Here is a 17822-nt window from a genome sequence, read left to right as displayed (position 1 = left end):
CAAAAAAGCTCCAAATGCAGGCACCCATTTAGGTTTAGAGCAAGTTCTTACGTCCAGGACAATCCTCCAGATACTCCTGGAGTTTGGAGAATGCACTTCTTTGTTAATTTTTAAATTGTGAGTCATAACTGACAGTACATCTAGAATTGGTTCTAGCTCAATGATCCTCAAGTGTAGCCCCAAGAAACACCAAAATGACCTAAAAAACATCTGAACTGGTTCAGACCAAGGAACAATGCAGTCTATCAGCTTCCAACAGCAGCCAACAACTGGACCCAAAAAGCATGTCCAGAGCAAGAATGTTGCAATCCTTTCCTGGCCTCACTCTTCCCAGCCTGCTGGGGTTCATCTGTATAGTGTTATGGAGTGGATCTTCCCTGAAATCCATGTAACCTTCTATTCAAAAAGTATGGGAAGGAGTGCCAAATACCATTACATGGAAGAAAGCAACCTTTAATTGTTTCAATCTCCCTGTAGCAGTTTTACTTAAAGGCACTCAGTTCTTACACTGAAAGAAAAGTTACCAGCTGATTCCTGCCTAACCTTTCCCCCCCCATTCATAAAGGGATCTGAACTGTATGCAGTGCACAGCACAGGCAAACCAGGAATTCATACAGTGAAAGGATGAAACTCTTTGCTTTGTCTTACACCTTCTTTTCGTGTGATTTCCTAACGTTCAATCAAGATTGTTAACTGCTGTTCTATGAAAAGACTTACCTGAGAGTCACCAGTCTAGAGGAAACATGTAGTTTGTTAGTCACATAAAGCACCTTATATTTATATAAATAAAGTTATAAAATCAGGGGACAAAACCAGAGCCTGTTCAAGCAGTCTCATCAGTTAGTGGCTTTAGCAAAATCCCCAACATAGCATACAGCACACACAGCCCATCTCTCCAGGGATAGATGTATTCTCCATCCTGCTTTCAAAAGAAATGTTGATGAGATCAGCTGAAAGAATCCATAATATGTCACATGTACCTGGCAGTTTACAACTAGGATATCACCTAGCAAGCGGACAATACTGAAGACACTACCGTGCTATTGGGTTTTTCAGCCAACATCCATGTTACTCAACCAGGGAACAGTTTAAAAGTACTTGAAGACCCCAGAAAACAAAACACCAAGTGAGTAATGAGACCTTGAAAACATCTAATAAGAGAAGGCTCTCAGGAGAGGAAGCCAAATCATATATTAGCATATTTCATTTGTTATATGTCTACAGATGTTCAGCCTTCTGCTTCCACTGCTACACCACAAGAGGCTGCAGTAGCTCAGAAAGCAAAGAAAATGTCCATCAGAAGAGGCAAATCTGAAATTATCAGAACCAGAACCCATCCTTTCCCATTTCTCCATCCCAGCAGATGGCCTCAAACAGCCACGTATACAAGCAGGGAAATTGCAACAAAACCAGGGGGGTTGGAGTTAGTTAATTTCTTGCTGAATCAGCCAGCTGGGAATAAAGCCAGTTCCTGCAATCTTCTCAGAGCTTCAGCAAGGTGCAGGCCAGGAAACACTTATTGCCAGAGACTGAGAAAACATAATGCCTCACTCTTCACATTCTGTAGCAGTGCAGGTGTGTCCATGCCCATCTTTTTTCTATGATTCTAAAAGGCAGGAGATCGGGCAGCTAAAACTCTCCTCTTTACACCTTGATTTACTATGCAGTGAGCCTCTACAGGTCCTTTCGCGCATACACACTGTAAATGTTACCCTGCTTTGCTTGCATGCACTAACAGGATGCATCCTGTAAATTTTAAGCAGCTTCAATTTTTGGCAAAGCACCTGATGACAGAAAAAAACGCCATTACATAAACACAGAAATACATGATTCTACATATAAACAAAATTTCCACTTATTTAATGCTACAAATCAGCCTCATTAACCAGTTGGGACCTCCCACCAGGACACCAATGACAACAGTTAGCATACAACAACAATCTAGTAACTGCAATCATAAATGCTGTTTTAATATTATTTCACAATTTTGTCGAGCTGCCTTGCATTCACTGTGTTTCTAGTGCATCCAGAAGCATGACAAACCGACAATTCTTGGAAACCACATTTCTCAAAACAGACTGAAAATACTGTTTCCATTTTCCCTCCATAACGATGTTAAATCTAATAAATACAAAATTAGAAACAGAAATAACATTGTTGCTAAACACTTTATGTAATATGCTGCCTGGAAGGGATTTATTAGGCCAAGTTCTCAAAAACTGCCCTCCCTTTATAAACATGTGACAGTTGTACTTGCACTTCTTAAATATTATCAAATATGCACTCAAATACTAGTACCTACACACCAGAAACCTATTATTTCAAAAGAATTTTAAGGGTGGAAGTTCTGGTTTAATCAGCTAAATATGATGAAAAATACTTAGCCAGAGTTTTCAGAAGTGCCTAAGGCACCTAATGCCTGGCTCCCATTAGATTAATTGAAATTTACCTTGTTTTGAAAAATCCAGCTAAGCACTTAACCAATGCAATCGAGTACTTAACAGTGTTTGCATTTAACGTCTCAAGTCTTACTGAAAGTCATCAAAACAAAGACTCCCCAAACCCTTCTGAAAATCCTTCTCTATCTGTCATCATCCAAAAGGGAGCTCACAGAACTGTCCTTCCTCCTACAAGCTGGAGTGAGGGCATTTTGAAAATCTGACCCTTAAATGCAAGAGCACTTGACAGATTACAGCCTTCAGCTAATATCAAGTGCTCCCCTTATGGGGAGGAAAGGTATGTGCATGATGTCAAAACCTAAAGGAGTTATTGTCTATCACTGACAATAAAGTGAGTGCACAGAGCATATCAGAACTGCAGCGCTGTACAGCTCCCATGTGGGTCTCAGTAGCCTCTCCAGAGTTGCCATGGCTATATCCAATGTCCTTTCCGGAATGTTGTGCTCACTATCAAACTGTACTTCAAAAACAAACCCATTCTTTCGCCATGCACAAACTGGCTCTGTTTTGCAGAGATTTTGCCTAATAAGAATTACACTGGAATTGTTCAAATGTGACTGTGTTGGACTGTTCACAGCCACAAAATTACCATCAGTATTATCAGCTGCATAAAACTGTGATGACACACAGACTTGACTAAAGTACAACATTTGCACAATATGATATACCTTGGAGAGACTTACAGTACAAACAACTATAGAGGCACAATTAAGACTCTGCTCCTAGTATCACTGAAATTAATATATTTTACTACTTCATTGCAAGCCACATTAGAGCTCCTGGGGATTCAGGTGAACATGCAGAACTGTTTAAAGAAAAGCTTCAAGTCCAAAAACCGAAGGTAAAGACAAATATGTGAACCCTACAGGCTCTAGAAGTAACAGCAAATAAAAAGGACTCAGATTTTAAAATGTATATACTTTTGAAGCAAAATGCATTCTTTTGGATGGCTAAATCTTGAATTTTGGATGAAAAGTAAGAGCTTTAATATCAGTACAACAAATCATGTACATTTTGTGTGATGCAATGGCAGGAACAGAATTTGGTGCACCGTGCAGAGCTGCCACCTCAGAGCTGTTTATGCCCCAATTTGGTAAGGAATATGAAGGACCCAGCTGCACAAAGCAGACCTGAATGAGTAATTATCAGTGACTAAGCATTCCAGTATCTTCTGAAACCAAAGATCATCCTAGAGCCATTCCTTCATTTCTTGACTGCTCTTTCAAGAGAAATTAGAAGCCACTGGCAGTTGTTAGATATTATTCCTGTTCTTAAGGCTTCTCTAAATGTGCCAGAATCTTGGATATCTGGTCTTGGAAACAACAATTTGCAGCTCTACATACAACTGATCTGAGAATTTCTGTCCAACTTTCAGTGTAACTTCATGAGAAATTATCATAGTAACAAATAACTTGGAGAGTAAAGGGATGCCTTCATTGATGACATCTGTACTCTTGGTCACCTCCCATAGCTGACTTTAATTTTTTATGACTACATTTTAAAAAGTATTCATACATAGTTTGTGTCTCAAGTCACAAGACACATGCATCAATTTTTCAGGCAATTCCACTCTTGGATTGTAAACTGAGGGTAACAGCAGTTCAGATTCTATGAGCACTGGCTGAGCAATCATTACCAGTCATAAATTTAAAGCACGTTCAGAAACTTAAACATAAGTTTTCTGGTAATGCAGTCACTGAGTTGCAACCTTGTCAATAGCAATGAATATTTTAAATCAGAATACTTGCACACAGTTTCAGATGTGTTATTTGTCTTTAGAAGCAGCAACTCAATCTTCACGCTAAGAATGAAACCACAGGCCTTTTGAGGCTGATGGCAAAACTACAGATGGGTGCAGAATTGCCACCTGCCTACAGAAACAGAAAACTGCTTCAGATTTAACTCAGGACTTGCCAATCTCATCCTGATATTTCTGATCAAGGTTACTGGAGACTTAAGGATGTGGTAGGGCACGTAGCTCATAATGTATTTTCTGGACATCAGTGAGCAATACATTCAGTGACTGTAAAACAATAATCCAAAGGTTTTCCATGAAGATGGTCTCCAAGTCCACTAGGTCTTATAATGGACATCAGATTTTTGGCCTTGCAAAGCTCAGCCTTAAAGACATTTACTATGTTGGTAGTTTTTGGCAGATTGGTTATGGCAGAATCATTTTGAAGACAATAATGTTTTCAGCATGTATATCCTGCATTTCCAAAATATCACAGATAGTTAGAAAAGACCATAATACAGGCAGGAATTGCAGGAACATAAATCATGGAAGCAACCAACAATTTATTGAATGAATATATGACCTATGAAACTTTCCCTTCCACAGAAACCAAGACCTAATGCTTCTTAAATATCCAGACATGGTGTCTTTGCTGTTATTCCCTCTGCACACATTACCAAAGCCATGGTCTTTGGAGACAAAATGTACTGACTTGTAGAGGGTTTCATTTGGATTGTAGGAACCTACAAAAATATCAGCATATTCCTGATTTGAAAACAACATACCAGAGAATAAATCTAAAATGAATCCATGTGTAAAATTCTTGATATATATTTGCCCATACAAATCTGCTAGCCATCATTTCTTCCTGCCAGTAATCCATTAGTAAGACCATAAAGATATACAGTCCTGCATACATTTCATAACAAATTTAACAGCATCTAGCTGAATGCTGTAATAAAATACCATCAACAAGGTTAAGAAAGATTGGTTACCAGGCTGAACATCCTGCCTTTTCAATTACCAATATGAAACAACATGCACTCAAGAGATCACTTCAGAATAGCAGAACTGGACTTGGACACTTCTACTTTGTTAGCTTAACCATCCCCTAAAATCTGTGGAATTAATAGCTCTCCTGCTACAATGTGAGGAAAAATTAGGAGCCTTTTACCGAATATTTAACAATAAATTCAAGTCTAGGGATATAGTTAACATTCCCAAATACATATAATCTGTAGACTACAGTAACTTCTTTGAATAGAGTCATCATTTAAATCTTTAGAAATAATTAATTATTCCATGTTGCTGCTATCATTTGATAGAGGAGTATCTTTTTTGTTTTCAAGAAAAACATACAAATTTGCTTGTATTACCACTGGCTTTAGACTAATGCAGTTCCATTAATTTCGTTTATATTGGCACATAGGAGAAAAGGTCACCTCTATACTTGGCCAAGGCTTACCCATAAGTGATCTCTTCCTGAGTGATTTATGTCTCTGCTCTTGGTCACAGAGCAGATTTACCAATCAGGCAGCTCAGCAATGCTCAGGGGTAAACTGTTCCCTGGGGTGTCCTAGGAAACCTAATTTACTAGTTTTATTTGCTACTAGTATAGCTACTAATTTGCCACTGACAAAATAATTTTGTCAAATTTGAGACACAGCACATCTGCAAGGGCAGAGATCATTTTGGAGCCCAGCTAAACACCACACTGCTTGCTACCATTCTGTGAAGAATCAGAAGGGACCCCTATAACCAAAGTTAAGTTCCATTGCTTCTCAGGAACAGCTACCTCTTTTTCACAACTTCTCATGTTAAAGTTTTCTTTGCATTACATTCATACCACATTCCCACCACATTCTTTTTAAATGGTCATTATTTTATTCTGTACCTGCCTCAAGCAGGATGAAATTAATCAATTGCACATAAGTGATATGACATAGACTTGTGACCTTGCCCAGCATCCAATTGTTTCTAATTGATTAGCTCCAGACATAAGCACTTTAATAGCCAAGAACAACAGAAGTGGAAGTTACTGTACAATATTAGGGTAAAACGGCTGTGTGTGGTCCATACAGTATGGCCCCAAGCAACCAATTAAAGAATTAATGGTTATTGGATACCAAAAATGTTATGTTAAATAATATAAAATATCTTTAATGTGCCTAAATTTGTGATAAAACACCTAAACCTTAGGAGCAAAAAGGCCGCCTACAAGATTGGGGTTAAGTGCTAATGACTCAAATATGCCAAACAGATTACAGTATTTTAAAGGACAATCAAGACCATAAAATTTGACCTGGATTGAAATGTTCATAAAGCTATTCACAATAGCCAATTGATTACTACAATGTGTTTGGGTTGTTTTTATTATAAAGAGACAAGTGAAGCTATGCCAAACCATTCGTGGAGAAGAGGAAACTATGCCACTACTGGTTCCAGCTCTGCAATAAGAATAACATGAAAGAAAAAATACAAGAAAAATACTGTAAAGGCAAAAAAATGGTCCCTTCATAACCAAAAGGCCCAAAAACGAAATTGACATTTCCCTTCTCCGAGCTTCTATTCTCTTCTTGAACAGAACTATTAAGGGAACTTCATAAACTATTTTCTGAGTGTTTTATAGGGCTGGTTATTACAGCACCACTCAACTGCTTGCACACAAAAATACAAGCTGAACAGGCACAGCAAATCTGTAACATTTTTGTCCTTGCACAAGAAACATGCAGGCAAAAAGCAGATCCCACTGTGGCCCTGTCTGCTCAGACATGCATTGAATGCACTGTGTTTTACTGCACAATTAATACAGAGGTGAATTTTTTCTTTAATGGCAAGTTCTTTACTCAAGTAACCAGTGTACTGGTTAGCTGCAACCATAATCCACAGAGAGGAGGTGTTCATCATCTGCCAAATCACTCACAGCACACAGAGCACTCAGCTGTGCTACTAAGGATGCCTTGGAGCCCCATTCCCATCACCTCGAACCTCAAAGTCCACCCTAAATTGATCACAGCTTACTCAGCTATCTAGTGCAGCCTCCTCAGTTCTTCATACTCCTTCAGACTTCACTTTTGCCTGCTGTACTGTTCTTCAATTCAAAATTCATCAGGATGTATGTTTGTATACTGCCCAGCACACCACGCTCAATTTTTCCACATTGCAATAGCACAAACAGTGCAACACATCAACACTGATTTTATTTAAAGACTTCACTTTTTTGTTGAAAACTACTGCAGTGCTTCAAAAAAAGTTTCCTATTTATTTTTTAAAAAATAAAATTCAGTTTATTTAGCCATCCTTTTCTAAGGATTTCTGGATTTGTGTGTATTTAAGACTGAAGAATCCTTGAAACATTTTGTGCTGTGGGAACTATCCGTATGGAGAATGACATACTATAACAACATCTCTGCGGCACGCCAGCACACCATATTTCTTGAAATACTCACTTCTTGGAACTGATTAGGCTCATGTGTCAGGCAATAGATCAGATGGCATCTATGGTTTTTCCTCCGTGGTTCCTGTATTCGCTGAACACTTGGAGCAAAGACCTTTCTGGGCCACCTTCCCTGCCTTCCCACTTCCAAATGCTTTAGATGTTTCTACCCAGGTATTTCTATAACGTTTATCCCTTACAGTACACCTTAACATTTATCAGGTGCTTGAACTCCCAGGGGCAAAGAACAGCTGCGCTGCCTAGAAAGACCCATGGCATTACACATCTGGCAAGATCTCCCTTTGGTCACCACCCTTTGGTAAAATCAGGTACAACATACTGAGCAAGAGAGAGAATGTTCACTTCCCACACTGATGTCTTTGAAGGTTTGGTGAAAGGAAAATCTTCTCATTGGGAGCCTTTTAATTACAGTGCAGCCCCTTCAGCAGTTTTCTATTTAAAAACAGCCATGCAAAGTGTGCAGCAATATCACCTGAGAGGACCAGGAACGACAACAGCAACAAGTTCATTACCTACCTGTAGATGAGCACAGAGAGCAAAAGCAAGCCAAGTGATCTCCCAGGAGAGCCCAGTGGCTTTGGGGCTGGCCATCCTCATGCCTTGGGGCTCTGCTGAGAGAAATTGTTTCAAGTTACAAACAAAATCAAGTGGGCTCCGCCAGAATTTCAATGACTAAAGCAAACTGGGCCGGCTGCTGGAAGCAGTGCAATGCAAACACTGGAGAGCTGTGCTGGCCAGAGCAGCAGGCGTGCAGCGCATGCCATGAGCACAGCCTGCAGGGTGAGGCAGCTCCAATTAGGGAACAGAAAAGGACCAAAACGAGAGGTTTGGGGAAGCTGGCAATAGGGGACAAGCTTGATTATCTCCTGAATGTAGGAGAATTTATCAAATTGGGAATCCCTCCATCTCGATCTCTAGAATGTAAAATCCAAGGAGCATAGAATTTCTGATGTACTTTCCAGCACTTTCACCCACTCAAAGATGAGAGCCCAGCCCTGGGATTTCAGCAGTCATTTGCACTGCCTTTGAAAACTCTGATCATAACAGCTCAGAGACTAAACAATCAGGGCTTAATCAGAGTTCAGAAAAAAAAAAAAAAGAAAAAGACATCAATTTAGTGATCATCAAAATTACAAAGCCAACATGGACTTGCCAATTTAAAATTGCCAAAAAAACCCCATCATGTAATAATACTACTAATTCTGTTAATTCCTTGTGTCAACGCACCTTATTAGACCATACTTTACAAGAGTGATCTCAAAACCCTGCAAGTTTCATGCACCCCCAACACACACACAAACAGCCCTCCCTCCCCTCAGCCACCACCCCACAAGTGAGCCAAGCCCCACAGTATATGCAAAATACTCCTTCAAATAAAGTACTCCTTTCTAAAAAATCAGGCATTCCAAAGGAAAAGCATCTATCCAAACAGTTCTTGCACCTGTCAACTGAACATAATTAAGATTCCTTACAGAAAGGAGCATTTTATTCTCTCCCTCCAAAAACATCCTGGAGTTCCCCTCCCTCCCAAAATCTTTAGCGCTCCTGGATGCTTTTGTCATTCAAAAGTATCAACTCTGCAATAAAAGAAGACTTCTTATTTCCCCCCCCCCCCCCCCCCCCCCCCACCCTTGTCCAGGCATTGCCGAGAAACCCAAGTGGCCAAACACACCGGGCTCCGGTATTTCCCAGGTGCGGGTGCCTGGCCTGAGTACCGGACAAGCACCAGCGCCCCGTGCCCCGCCGGAGCCTCCCCTAGAGCGATCCTCGCCCAGCACCGCTGCCGCCCCCCGCTCCGCCCTCTCCGGGCAGAGGGCCGGGGGCTGCCCTGCCCTGCCCCGGGGCTGCCGCCGAGCTCACCCACCTGGAGCGGCGCGTCGGGGAGCGCGCAGCGGGGCCGGGAGGGCGGCGGGGAGCGGGCCGGGCACCGCCGGCGCACGGGAGAGCCTCGTCTGTCACGGCACCGGGGATGCAGCATCCTGCCCCGCGAGCGGCGGCCCCTCCCTCACGCCAGGCTCCAGCCCACCGCCGCGCCTCAGCCAAGGTCCTACAGGCTGCTGGCAGCGGGCCGCCCCCGCCCGCCCGCCGCAGCCCGGCCCCGGCCGGAGCCGCCCGGGCGCCTCCACCTGCGGCGCGGGGCCACGGCCCGGCCCGGCCCGGCTCCGCCGCTCGCTCGGCACCCCCCGCGCAGCCTCTGCCTCCCCGGCCAGCAAGAGCGGGCGGGCGGCCAAGCGGGCCCGTCCCCCCCACCCCTGGCTGCGGAGGCACTGGCGACGCTCCGATGTCGGGGGCCGGGACCCCGGCAGCCCCAGACCGAGTGGTTCGTCTTTCCCCGAGGGGCAAAAGCTACCGTGAAGTCAGCCCCTGCTTCTGATGCGAAGCGGCTTCCAAAACCACAACCATCCTCTGTCTCATCTGCAAGTAACTCTCACAATACAGCTGCAAATCTGCTCGCACCGAGGAGGTCTTCAGTCATGCTGCCCTCTACAATATTTTTAGGTTTCCTACTGTAAATCTGACGAGTATGTCTCGTACGATAGCTTTGCTCTCGTTCTCCCTCTGAGCTTCGAGCTGCTAAACAGGACCGCCAAAATCCTCTACCTTTGCACCACGGCTTCCACTGATGTTCCAAACTTTCGTCGAGTCCGCTAAGAGCAGCACGTAGAGAAAGGGCTCTGATCCCTGCCACTGAAGTTAAAAATATGCTCCAGTGAACTAAACATAACCGATGAAGAGTTTGTTCAAATATGTTGCACTGGAAACTTTTCCAATCTGTTTAGGTTTCTCACCAGCACGGGAAGGCGCCTCCTCTATCGTTAGGAACAGAGTGCCCTCTGCTGAAACCAGCCTGCAGAGCCCGGCACCGGCAGCCCCGCGAGAGCCGCACGCCCGGCCGGGAGCAGCGCTGAGGTTGGCCGCGACCTCGCAGAGACACCTGCGCTGCCCGGGCTGCCTCCTCCGTGCCTCTGGAACTCACGGGCTGCTCTGTCTCAGGTGCGCCCTGACACCTGAGGCAAGCTGCTCCTCCCAGTGTGTACATTATGATAATAGGCTGTGTAACAGGCAAGAGCGCTGCTAAGGATCCGATCCTCTGTTTTTCTAATCCCTCTCAGCTGAAAGTGTATCCACTTTCTGTAAAGCTTGGCTTCCCATCCATTTCAGTTGCCACAGTTACTTAAACAGTCCTTTCACTGTGACATCAGTTATAACCCTATAATTGTTATCTTCCAAAATGGCATACCCATGCAGATAGCATATACTTCGGACTTGATCACAGGTGATTTTAAAGCTAGAATTTAGTCATTAGACCATCTAATGTAGAAAATACATTTTCCTTTCCCAAAACCATGGTGATGAAGCTGACCCTCAAAACCTGCCATCTTAGGAATGTACACAGCTGGCACCATCCTTACTCAGAATATTTCTTCTCTTAAAATTAATATATGCAAGTGCTAGAAACGTGTGTTCATCTGCAATAAATTTGAGTGTAGAAGAATTGTGTACTAGAAAGCAGCCTAGCTGACATCCAATTCAGCAACTCAAGCGAGGCTGCTGTTTACACACACACACACTTAATTCCTCATGTGATCCTGGTCCCGGGTTAGAGATTCTATGTCTGAATTTTTACAGCACATAAGAAAATGGAGATAAGCAGCCACAAGCATTAGCTCCCAGGGAGATTTCAGAAAGCAACATTACAGTAAACAACACAAGTACCTTGTGGTACCTACCTCGGAAAGTAGAGATCAGGAAGGTCTTACCCCAGCTGCTGAACTTACTTGAGTGTTGTTAATACCATTCTCTCCCACAATCTATGGTCTGTTTTTGTTACACTGAAATCATCCTTTTCGCAAGGGAGATGAGCTCCCAGAAAATAACAGTATTTGGAGCACAAAAACAGCTTTAGCCTACTACCAGAAATTACACAGGGTTTTGGACAGCACTTTCCTATGTGAAAACAGGGCATTTTCCTGTGTGAATCTCATTCTCATTGAATGCTGATTTGTGTTCTCCTTTATCTAATTTAATTTCTTCACCTCAGCCTCACGTTATGCTCCTGCCACTTCACTCTTTTCTCTCTAGACTTCCAGTGAATCTGGAAGCTTTGAAATATTGACTCCTGTTGGAGGTCTCCATAACCCCTTCTGCTGAGCCAAGAAAAAACTGAATGACACTCAGGTGTCCAAGCAAGATGTGATTGAAAACAAGCACTTCAAAATTCACAGCACCTGCAGCTCCACAGCAGACTCCTTAGCACACACCCTAAAGTTAAAAGGGCCACAAACTTAGAGGTTCTGTTTGCTTAATTTTCATACCTGGAGAAGTTTGTCAGCAGTTCTGCAAAAAATAACTGACCATTCAAGTTTAAAATAAAACATCATTTTCTAAAGAAATACTTGACTTCCTTTTTGCTTACTCCATCTTGTCCATGTGGATTATAAACTCTTCAAGGCAGAATTTCTGTTCTTTGCCTATTACATTATGTTTGCACATCCCTGGTCCAGTGTCAAGTGCTTTAGATATTACCTTAGTAGCAGTTTTTACCACACAGTCTTTTAATTCCCACTCATGCCACATTAGCCCAGCAGAGTCAGTATACAATTTTTGAATAACAAACTATAGCAAAACTTTTAACACTCAGTTCAGATGTATTTGTCTCTTGCTTTCAGCAAGGTGTTTTTATTCAACACGTGCTTTGTTTTTGCTGGTCTCTAAAATATGCATAACTTAAATTACATTTAAAATGACAACTCTAAAGCCCTTACTGTTCATAAAATTGTGAAATACGGACGTTTGCACTCATAATTTCATTGAGCACATAATGGCAATGGCATCTAACCGTACAGCTGGCATAGGCTCTCACGAGGAAGAAGATTGGAAATATGATGGTCTTATCCTTTGCTTTACACAGACTTAAGTGAAAACCATGTGTCATCACTATCAAACATAACCATGAAATATTTTGTAATTTCTTGATTTATGTCCAATTGTAACAGAAAATTTCAACTTGCACTCAACAGCACCGGCAGAAGTGCCAGAGAAAAAAGATTCTGCAAGATATAGCTGCCAAAGGGCCAAACTGAAAAAAAATTAAATCTCTGGTCTGGCAAAAAAACCCCTCTGTTAAATCACATGATAACCACCAAATTTCACTCCTTGAATATTAATAGAAAACATTCATATTTAAAAGAGAAACCCCATACTTCTCTATTTAGCTTTGTCCTGAAATGCAGGTAGACATACCACTTCAACAGATTCCACTTTATATATATTATTTCCCTGAAACAAGTTCAGCTAAGGAAATCAGATGATCACGAAGGCCATTCTTTCATCGCAACAAAAGTCTTTACTACTCAAGAGAAAATATGTTTGGCTAAACTACAAACTTAACATCCACTGAAACGGTGCAGAACAACTTTAAGCTCATAAATCAGCATTCTGACTAATGTATAGCAAAATTGGAAGTCTCCTGCAGAGGCCCCACACAGAAACTGCGTTTTGGTTCAACATCTCAAAGGTATCAGTAATAGAGCTGCTCCCAATTGATTAATGAAAGCAAAATGTTAAATCTCCTCTAACTAGAGTAATTAAGAACCCTGGCACAGTCTGATCAGTTCTTTGGCCCTGCATTGTATGTGCACAGGGTGCTTGTTTACCCTGAAATAACAAACCCTCCAAGGCAGAGAGCAATCACATACTGTCGCCCTTCACAGGTATGTTATACCCTATAAAGAGTAAAGCCTCTATCAGTATAAAGTTCAGCCCCAGCACCCTGTCTTTCATTTCTTGGTGTTATGGAACCCATTGCATTCCATGTAGATCCTTGCCCTGGGCTTTGGAACCAGCTCCATCAATATAGTAAGTAGAAAAAAATTCTTGAGGCTTACAGAAAGAAAAACTACTTATGTATAGACCTAAACACTACAGAAGAAAACTACTGTCTTCCTCTCAGTTTGTGTTCAAATGACTCCAGAATTAACCAAAAACAATATATTCAAATGGTCACTATTTCAAGTATTTGAATAAATATTTGTCCCTTCTTGTCTGTCATATTCCTTTGGTGCTTAAGCAAAACAACTTGTGGCTCATTTGCATATTTATGATCCTATACAGTAGGAGCAAAACAAACATACCTTCAAATGGCACAAACTTACTTTTTGTTCTAGTTCACAGCCTTAACTGAAATGTTAGAGTCAACATTTTGAGATAAACTTACAACACACTTACATGATCATTTTGTGGGTTTCCAAAATATACTCTCAAAAAGATTTAGGTGATTATGTTGGGCATGATTAGAAATTATGGATTTGTATAGATAAAAGTTGAATGCAGATAAAGCAAAATGAAAAATTCATTGCAGAGGTAAAATAGTTTCAGTTTATCTACACGTAGCTATGTGTTAACAGATATTCTTTCTAGCTTGCAAAACAACATAACCCCACTGAGACTATGGATATGGCATATTGGATTCTTGAACTCATCTGCCATTTTCTTCTCATGCAACAGTGACAATGACCTGTTGTCCTCACTCTGGGATGGCACTCACTTCCATGATTGTTAAAAATAAAATGTTATTGAGTGCTATGTGAAAGAGGCAACATTTGGTGAATTAACAGGGGCTCTGAGGAAATCAATTCTATTGCAAGTCATGAGCAACAAAGGTCAGCAGGACCTGCCCTCTCTGTAATGGCTCACTGGGGAAGAGCAAGAGCAAAGTAGGTGGACTGTGTGTGACAAGATGAGTCACTACATGTGACATGTCACTACATGAACATCCACCAAGATGGAAATGGAAGAGAACATAAGCAGCAAACAGGGAGAAGGAATCAAAATTTAAAAAGTTGGAAGAAATGCATGCTACATCATTGGGATGAATACTAGTGACACACACAGTGAGGTTATGAAGAGAGGATGAATGCACACTCCACCGTGCACCTTCACACAGCGAGCCAGGTGCTGGGCACAGCAATACCAATATGCATAGCAACAGCTGCTGTGTTTGTAGCTGAGAGCAGAATTTGGTCACTGGCAGCTGGAAACCAGGACAGCCTAAGCCAGAGACTTGCCCAGTGTCACCTACAAAATACTATTATCTGGTGTATTTTCTACATTTCATATTCTACTAAACAAAATCTGTTATTTACGTTTGCATCTCGTAAGGCCACAAATAGATTAATTTTTTCCTCTGTTACCAACTTATAGAAGGAACTATCTGCTGTTCCAAAGCAGACAAAAGCCACTATAAGCCAACTGACTTGTACCGCTTAATTTAACCAGGCAAATAGAGGCATAGGCTGCAGTACTGCAGAGGAGGGTCATTTGTGCAGTGACATGTTCTGCAAAGGCCTTTCCCATCTCTGTGTACTACCACCAATGACACAGAAACTGCCCTTTAACCTTTCTGGTGGGTGAACTCTAATTTTCTCATGGAGAAGTACCTAGTCTGGTACTGTGGCAACCATTATCAGGCCAACAGAACTCAATTTGTCCTCCTTAGCTCTGGTTGTGTGTGAGTCACTAACAGCTATGTGTAAAGAGGCTGCTTAGGAAGGTGTTTATTGATACATTCCAATGCCTCAGAGTAATATAGTTTGAAACAATATTACTGCTGTATATAGTGACTCCTCAAAGTGTTATACTGCTCAGTGATACCTTAATTTACTTCCAATGGGTATTTAGAAAGAGACCCTCAGGATTTACGCAGCAGATTAACATTCAGCAAAAAACACTAAATTGCTACAAAACTTTCTGTTGTTTATGCTGATTCTGCATCTATGCCTATGTTTGTCAGCAAAAAAAATGTCACAATAGCCAAGCCTGACTGCTTACTATATACAGACTCAACTGCATTTAACCCTTGAAAAGTAAACGTGAATTCAAGCATTTTGTATTGGGTCACCAAAAAAAAAAAAAAAAAAAAGTCTAGAAATTTCACTCACCTAAGTATTTAGCAGTCATTGCTCTAACAAACTGTCATCCAAGGAGTGGTGAAGTCCAGCTGTTTCCCAATGGACAGAAAGCCCAGTTAGGTAGGCAGGAGGGAGGAGACACAAGCTGTGGCCCTGTCCCACTGCTCCTAGGTAAGACACACAGGGGGCTAGAGGGGACAGCCAGGGGTGCAAAGAGCCCTGGCAAAGGTACAGTAACCAGGCTGGTCCAAAGCAAGCCAAAAAATCAGTTCATGAGCCACCAGAGCCCACAGCTCAACAAACCACAAAGGAGGTTAAAAGAGGGGAATTAGGGACCAGGGCAGAGCTTAAATGGAGCTCCAGCAGCCCTGGGAAGCAGCGTGGGCAGAAGCCTCAGCTGAGGCTGGTCAAGGTTGTGAAGGCTGTTGGTGCACTGGGAGCCCTGATAACGTTTTGGGACCAGTAGGGACACATTGCTTACACCTGGCTGCAATTAGTTAGAAGATACCTATGGAAAAGGATAACGAAATTTTACCTTTTTCCTGCTTTTTATTGTATTACTTCATTGCTGTATTCTTTTTTTCACCTAATTTCACCAACTCAGGATCAAGGGCTCATTAAGATACTTGAAAAAATCCAGGTTTTTTTTATGCCAACTTTGTGGCATCTGCTAATAGCTTCTAAATCTCCCATATCTATATTTTACTGTAAAAGGACTATTTGTAGAATAGTTTTTACTGTGATTTAGTCTGGGATATGTACTTTTTCCCACATTTTTTTCCTCCCTATCTCTTAATCCTGGAATATTCTTAGTATCCTTAAACTTGAAACAGTAGGAAAGGATGGCACAAGCTTATCTCTGCAGGAATTCCTCAGCTATATTTATGGTCTAAGCAATACAGACTACCAAAGAAGAAGTCAGAAAAAAATGTCACAGAAGAAGTCAGAAAAAAATGTCACAAAGAAAAGAATCAGCAACAGACTTCCATTATGCTTTTCTTAAGTTGCCTCCTTCTGTTCTCGCACAGGGAGAGTAGGTAAAGAACACAAAAGATAAAACTAGCTCAGACTATTTTTGGACTATTTCTTTCAGCTGTTTTTGTTTGCATTATTACAAAGCCTTGGCAGGCTAGAAAAATATTCTTAGAATAGCAGATTTCTTGCTTTGTTCTGCATCTGTTCCAAAACCATACAACGTATTTGAACAGCTGGCCAGTAACATGCAATGATCAAGCATGGCAGTGGCATAGGATCACAGTGTTCTTTGTAGAGGACTGAGGTATCAAAGCTGAAAGAAGCCCTCAGATGTACACATCTTGGTCTTAGAGGTACATGTTCAGATTTAAACTGTACTTTTTATTTTTCTTGAATTGAGATTTCTATTGGCAATGAAGGACAAACAAGTACTCATTATATCAAAATAAAACACTGGAACAGCTCTGCAGGAAAGAATTTCCTGGTGGTGTTGCTCGGACAAGAACCAGAGGAGCTCAGTCTGGCTCTATGTCACTCCTATGCTGCACGTAGCTTTAGAATATTGAAATTATATCCTGGGTTTTTATACAAATGTGTAAAGATGGTCAGAAAAAAAATCTTTGATGTGGATCCATACATTCTTCTATATCCTTCTCTACTCTGTAACTTTGTATCCAGAGGTATAAATGACTTAATTCTAAACTCCCCAGCTAAACTCTTGGGACCAGCTATGTTGTTCTCCTAGGTTACCTGCCTGTCCACCTATATAAAGAAGCTTGAATTTATGACTACAATCTTCATAAAAATCTGTATTTACATTTAAAGAATTCTAAGATGATGCCAAGATTATTTTTCTGTGTATAATAATAAGCTAAGATCTTAATTGATGTTTCCTGTAACTGCTACAACAAACAGCGTAATTAACAGTTACAGTAATGTTCAGAGAGTTTTATGCTCACGCTGAATGAGTTTCCTACAGCATCTGCTCTCAAAAATGTAAGTAAAAAGAATAAATTAATTAGCTGCTGGAGAAAACTGACAACTATCACCATTCACATCACTACTAAAGAAGTGCTGAAGCAACCTTTTTACTAAACACTGATTTTTATTAGATGTAATTAGTGTAAGGCTTTACAGACTGCTTCAAACATTTGTCTTCATGCAGCTTCTCTTTCCACCTCTGTTCGTCCTTTTGCTCAGACAACATCAGCTTTTAACCAGAACACTGTATAAATGGGATGGCTGACAGGAAAGCTTAAAAGGCCCACAAAGAGCACAACAAAAAG

The 17822-nt window shown here is 41.4% G+C and overlaps 1 protein-coding gene across 6 annotated transcripts in view; it reads right to left on the bottom strand.

The window, feature by feature from the left end:
* Positions 1–15882, bottom strand: part of ADAMTSL3 (ADAMTS like 3) — a 179650-nt gene extending 163768 nt beyond the window's left edge. For 2 of the 6 annotated variants that reach the window (XM_032122884.1, XM_032122887.1), the window contains exons 1-2: positions 15592–15880; positions 8168–8259 (exon numbers count right to left, since the gene is read on the bottom strand). In XM_032122884.1, coding sequence (XP_031978775.1) covers positions 8168–8259; positions 15592–15610 — 111 coding nt within the window. In that variant the 5' untranslated portion in view covers positions 15611–15880. Of the gene's footprint in view, positions 1–8167; positions 8263–9515; positions 9638–10252; positions 10392–15591 lie in introns of those variants that run through there. The other 4 variants (XM_032122889.1, XM_032122888.1, XM_032122885.1 and 1 more) reach the window with 4 other exon arrangements.
* Positions 15883–17822: the final 1940 nt, after the last annotated feature.

The sequence above is a fragment of the Corvus moneduloides genome, chromosome 13 (genome assembly GCF_009650955.1).
Source record: "Corvus moneduloides isolate bCorMon1 chromosome 13, bCorMon1.pri, whole genome shotgun sequence".
NCBI classification, from domain to species: domain Eukaryota; kingdom Metazoa; phylum Chordata; class Aves; order Passeriformes; family Corvidae; genus Corvus; species Corvus moneduloides.
Note: the sequence above shows the minus strand (reverse complement) of the source record. Positions and strands in the feature narration are given on the sequence as shown.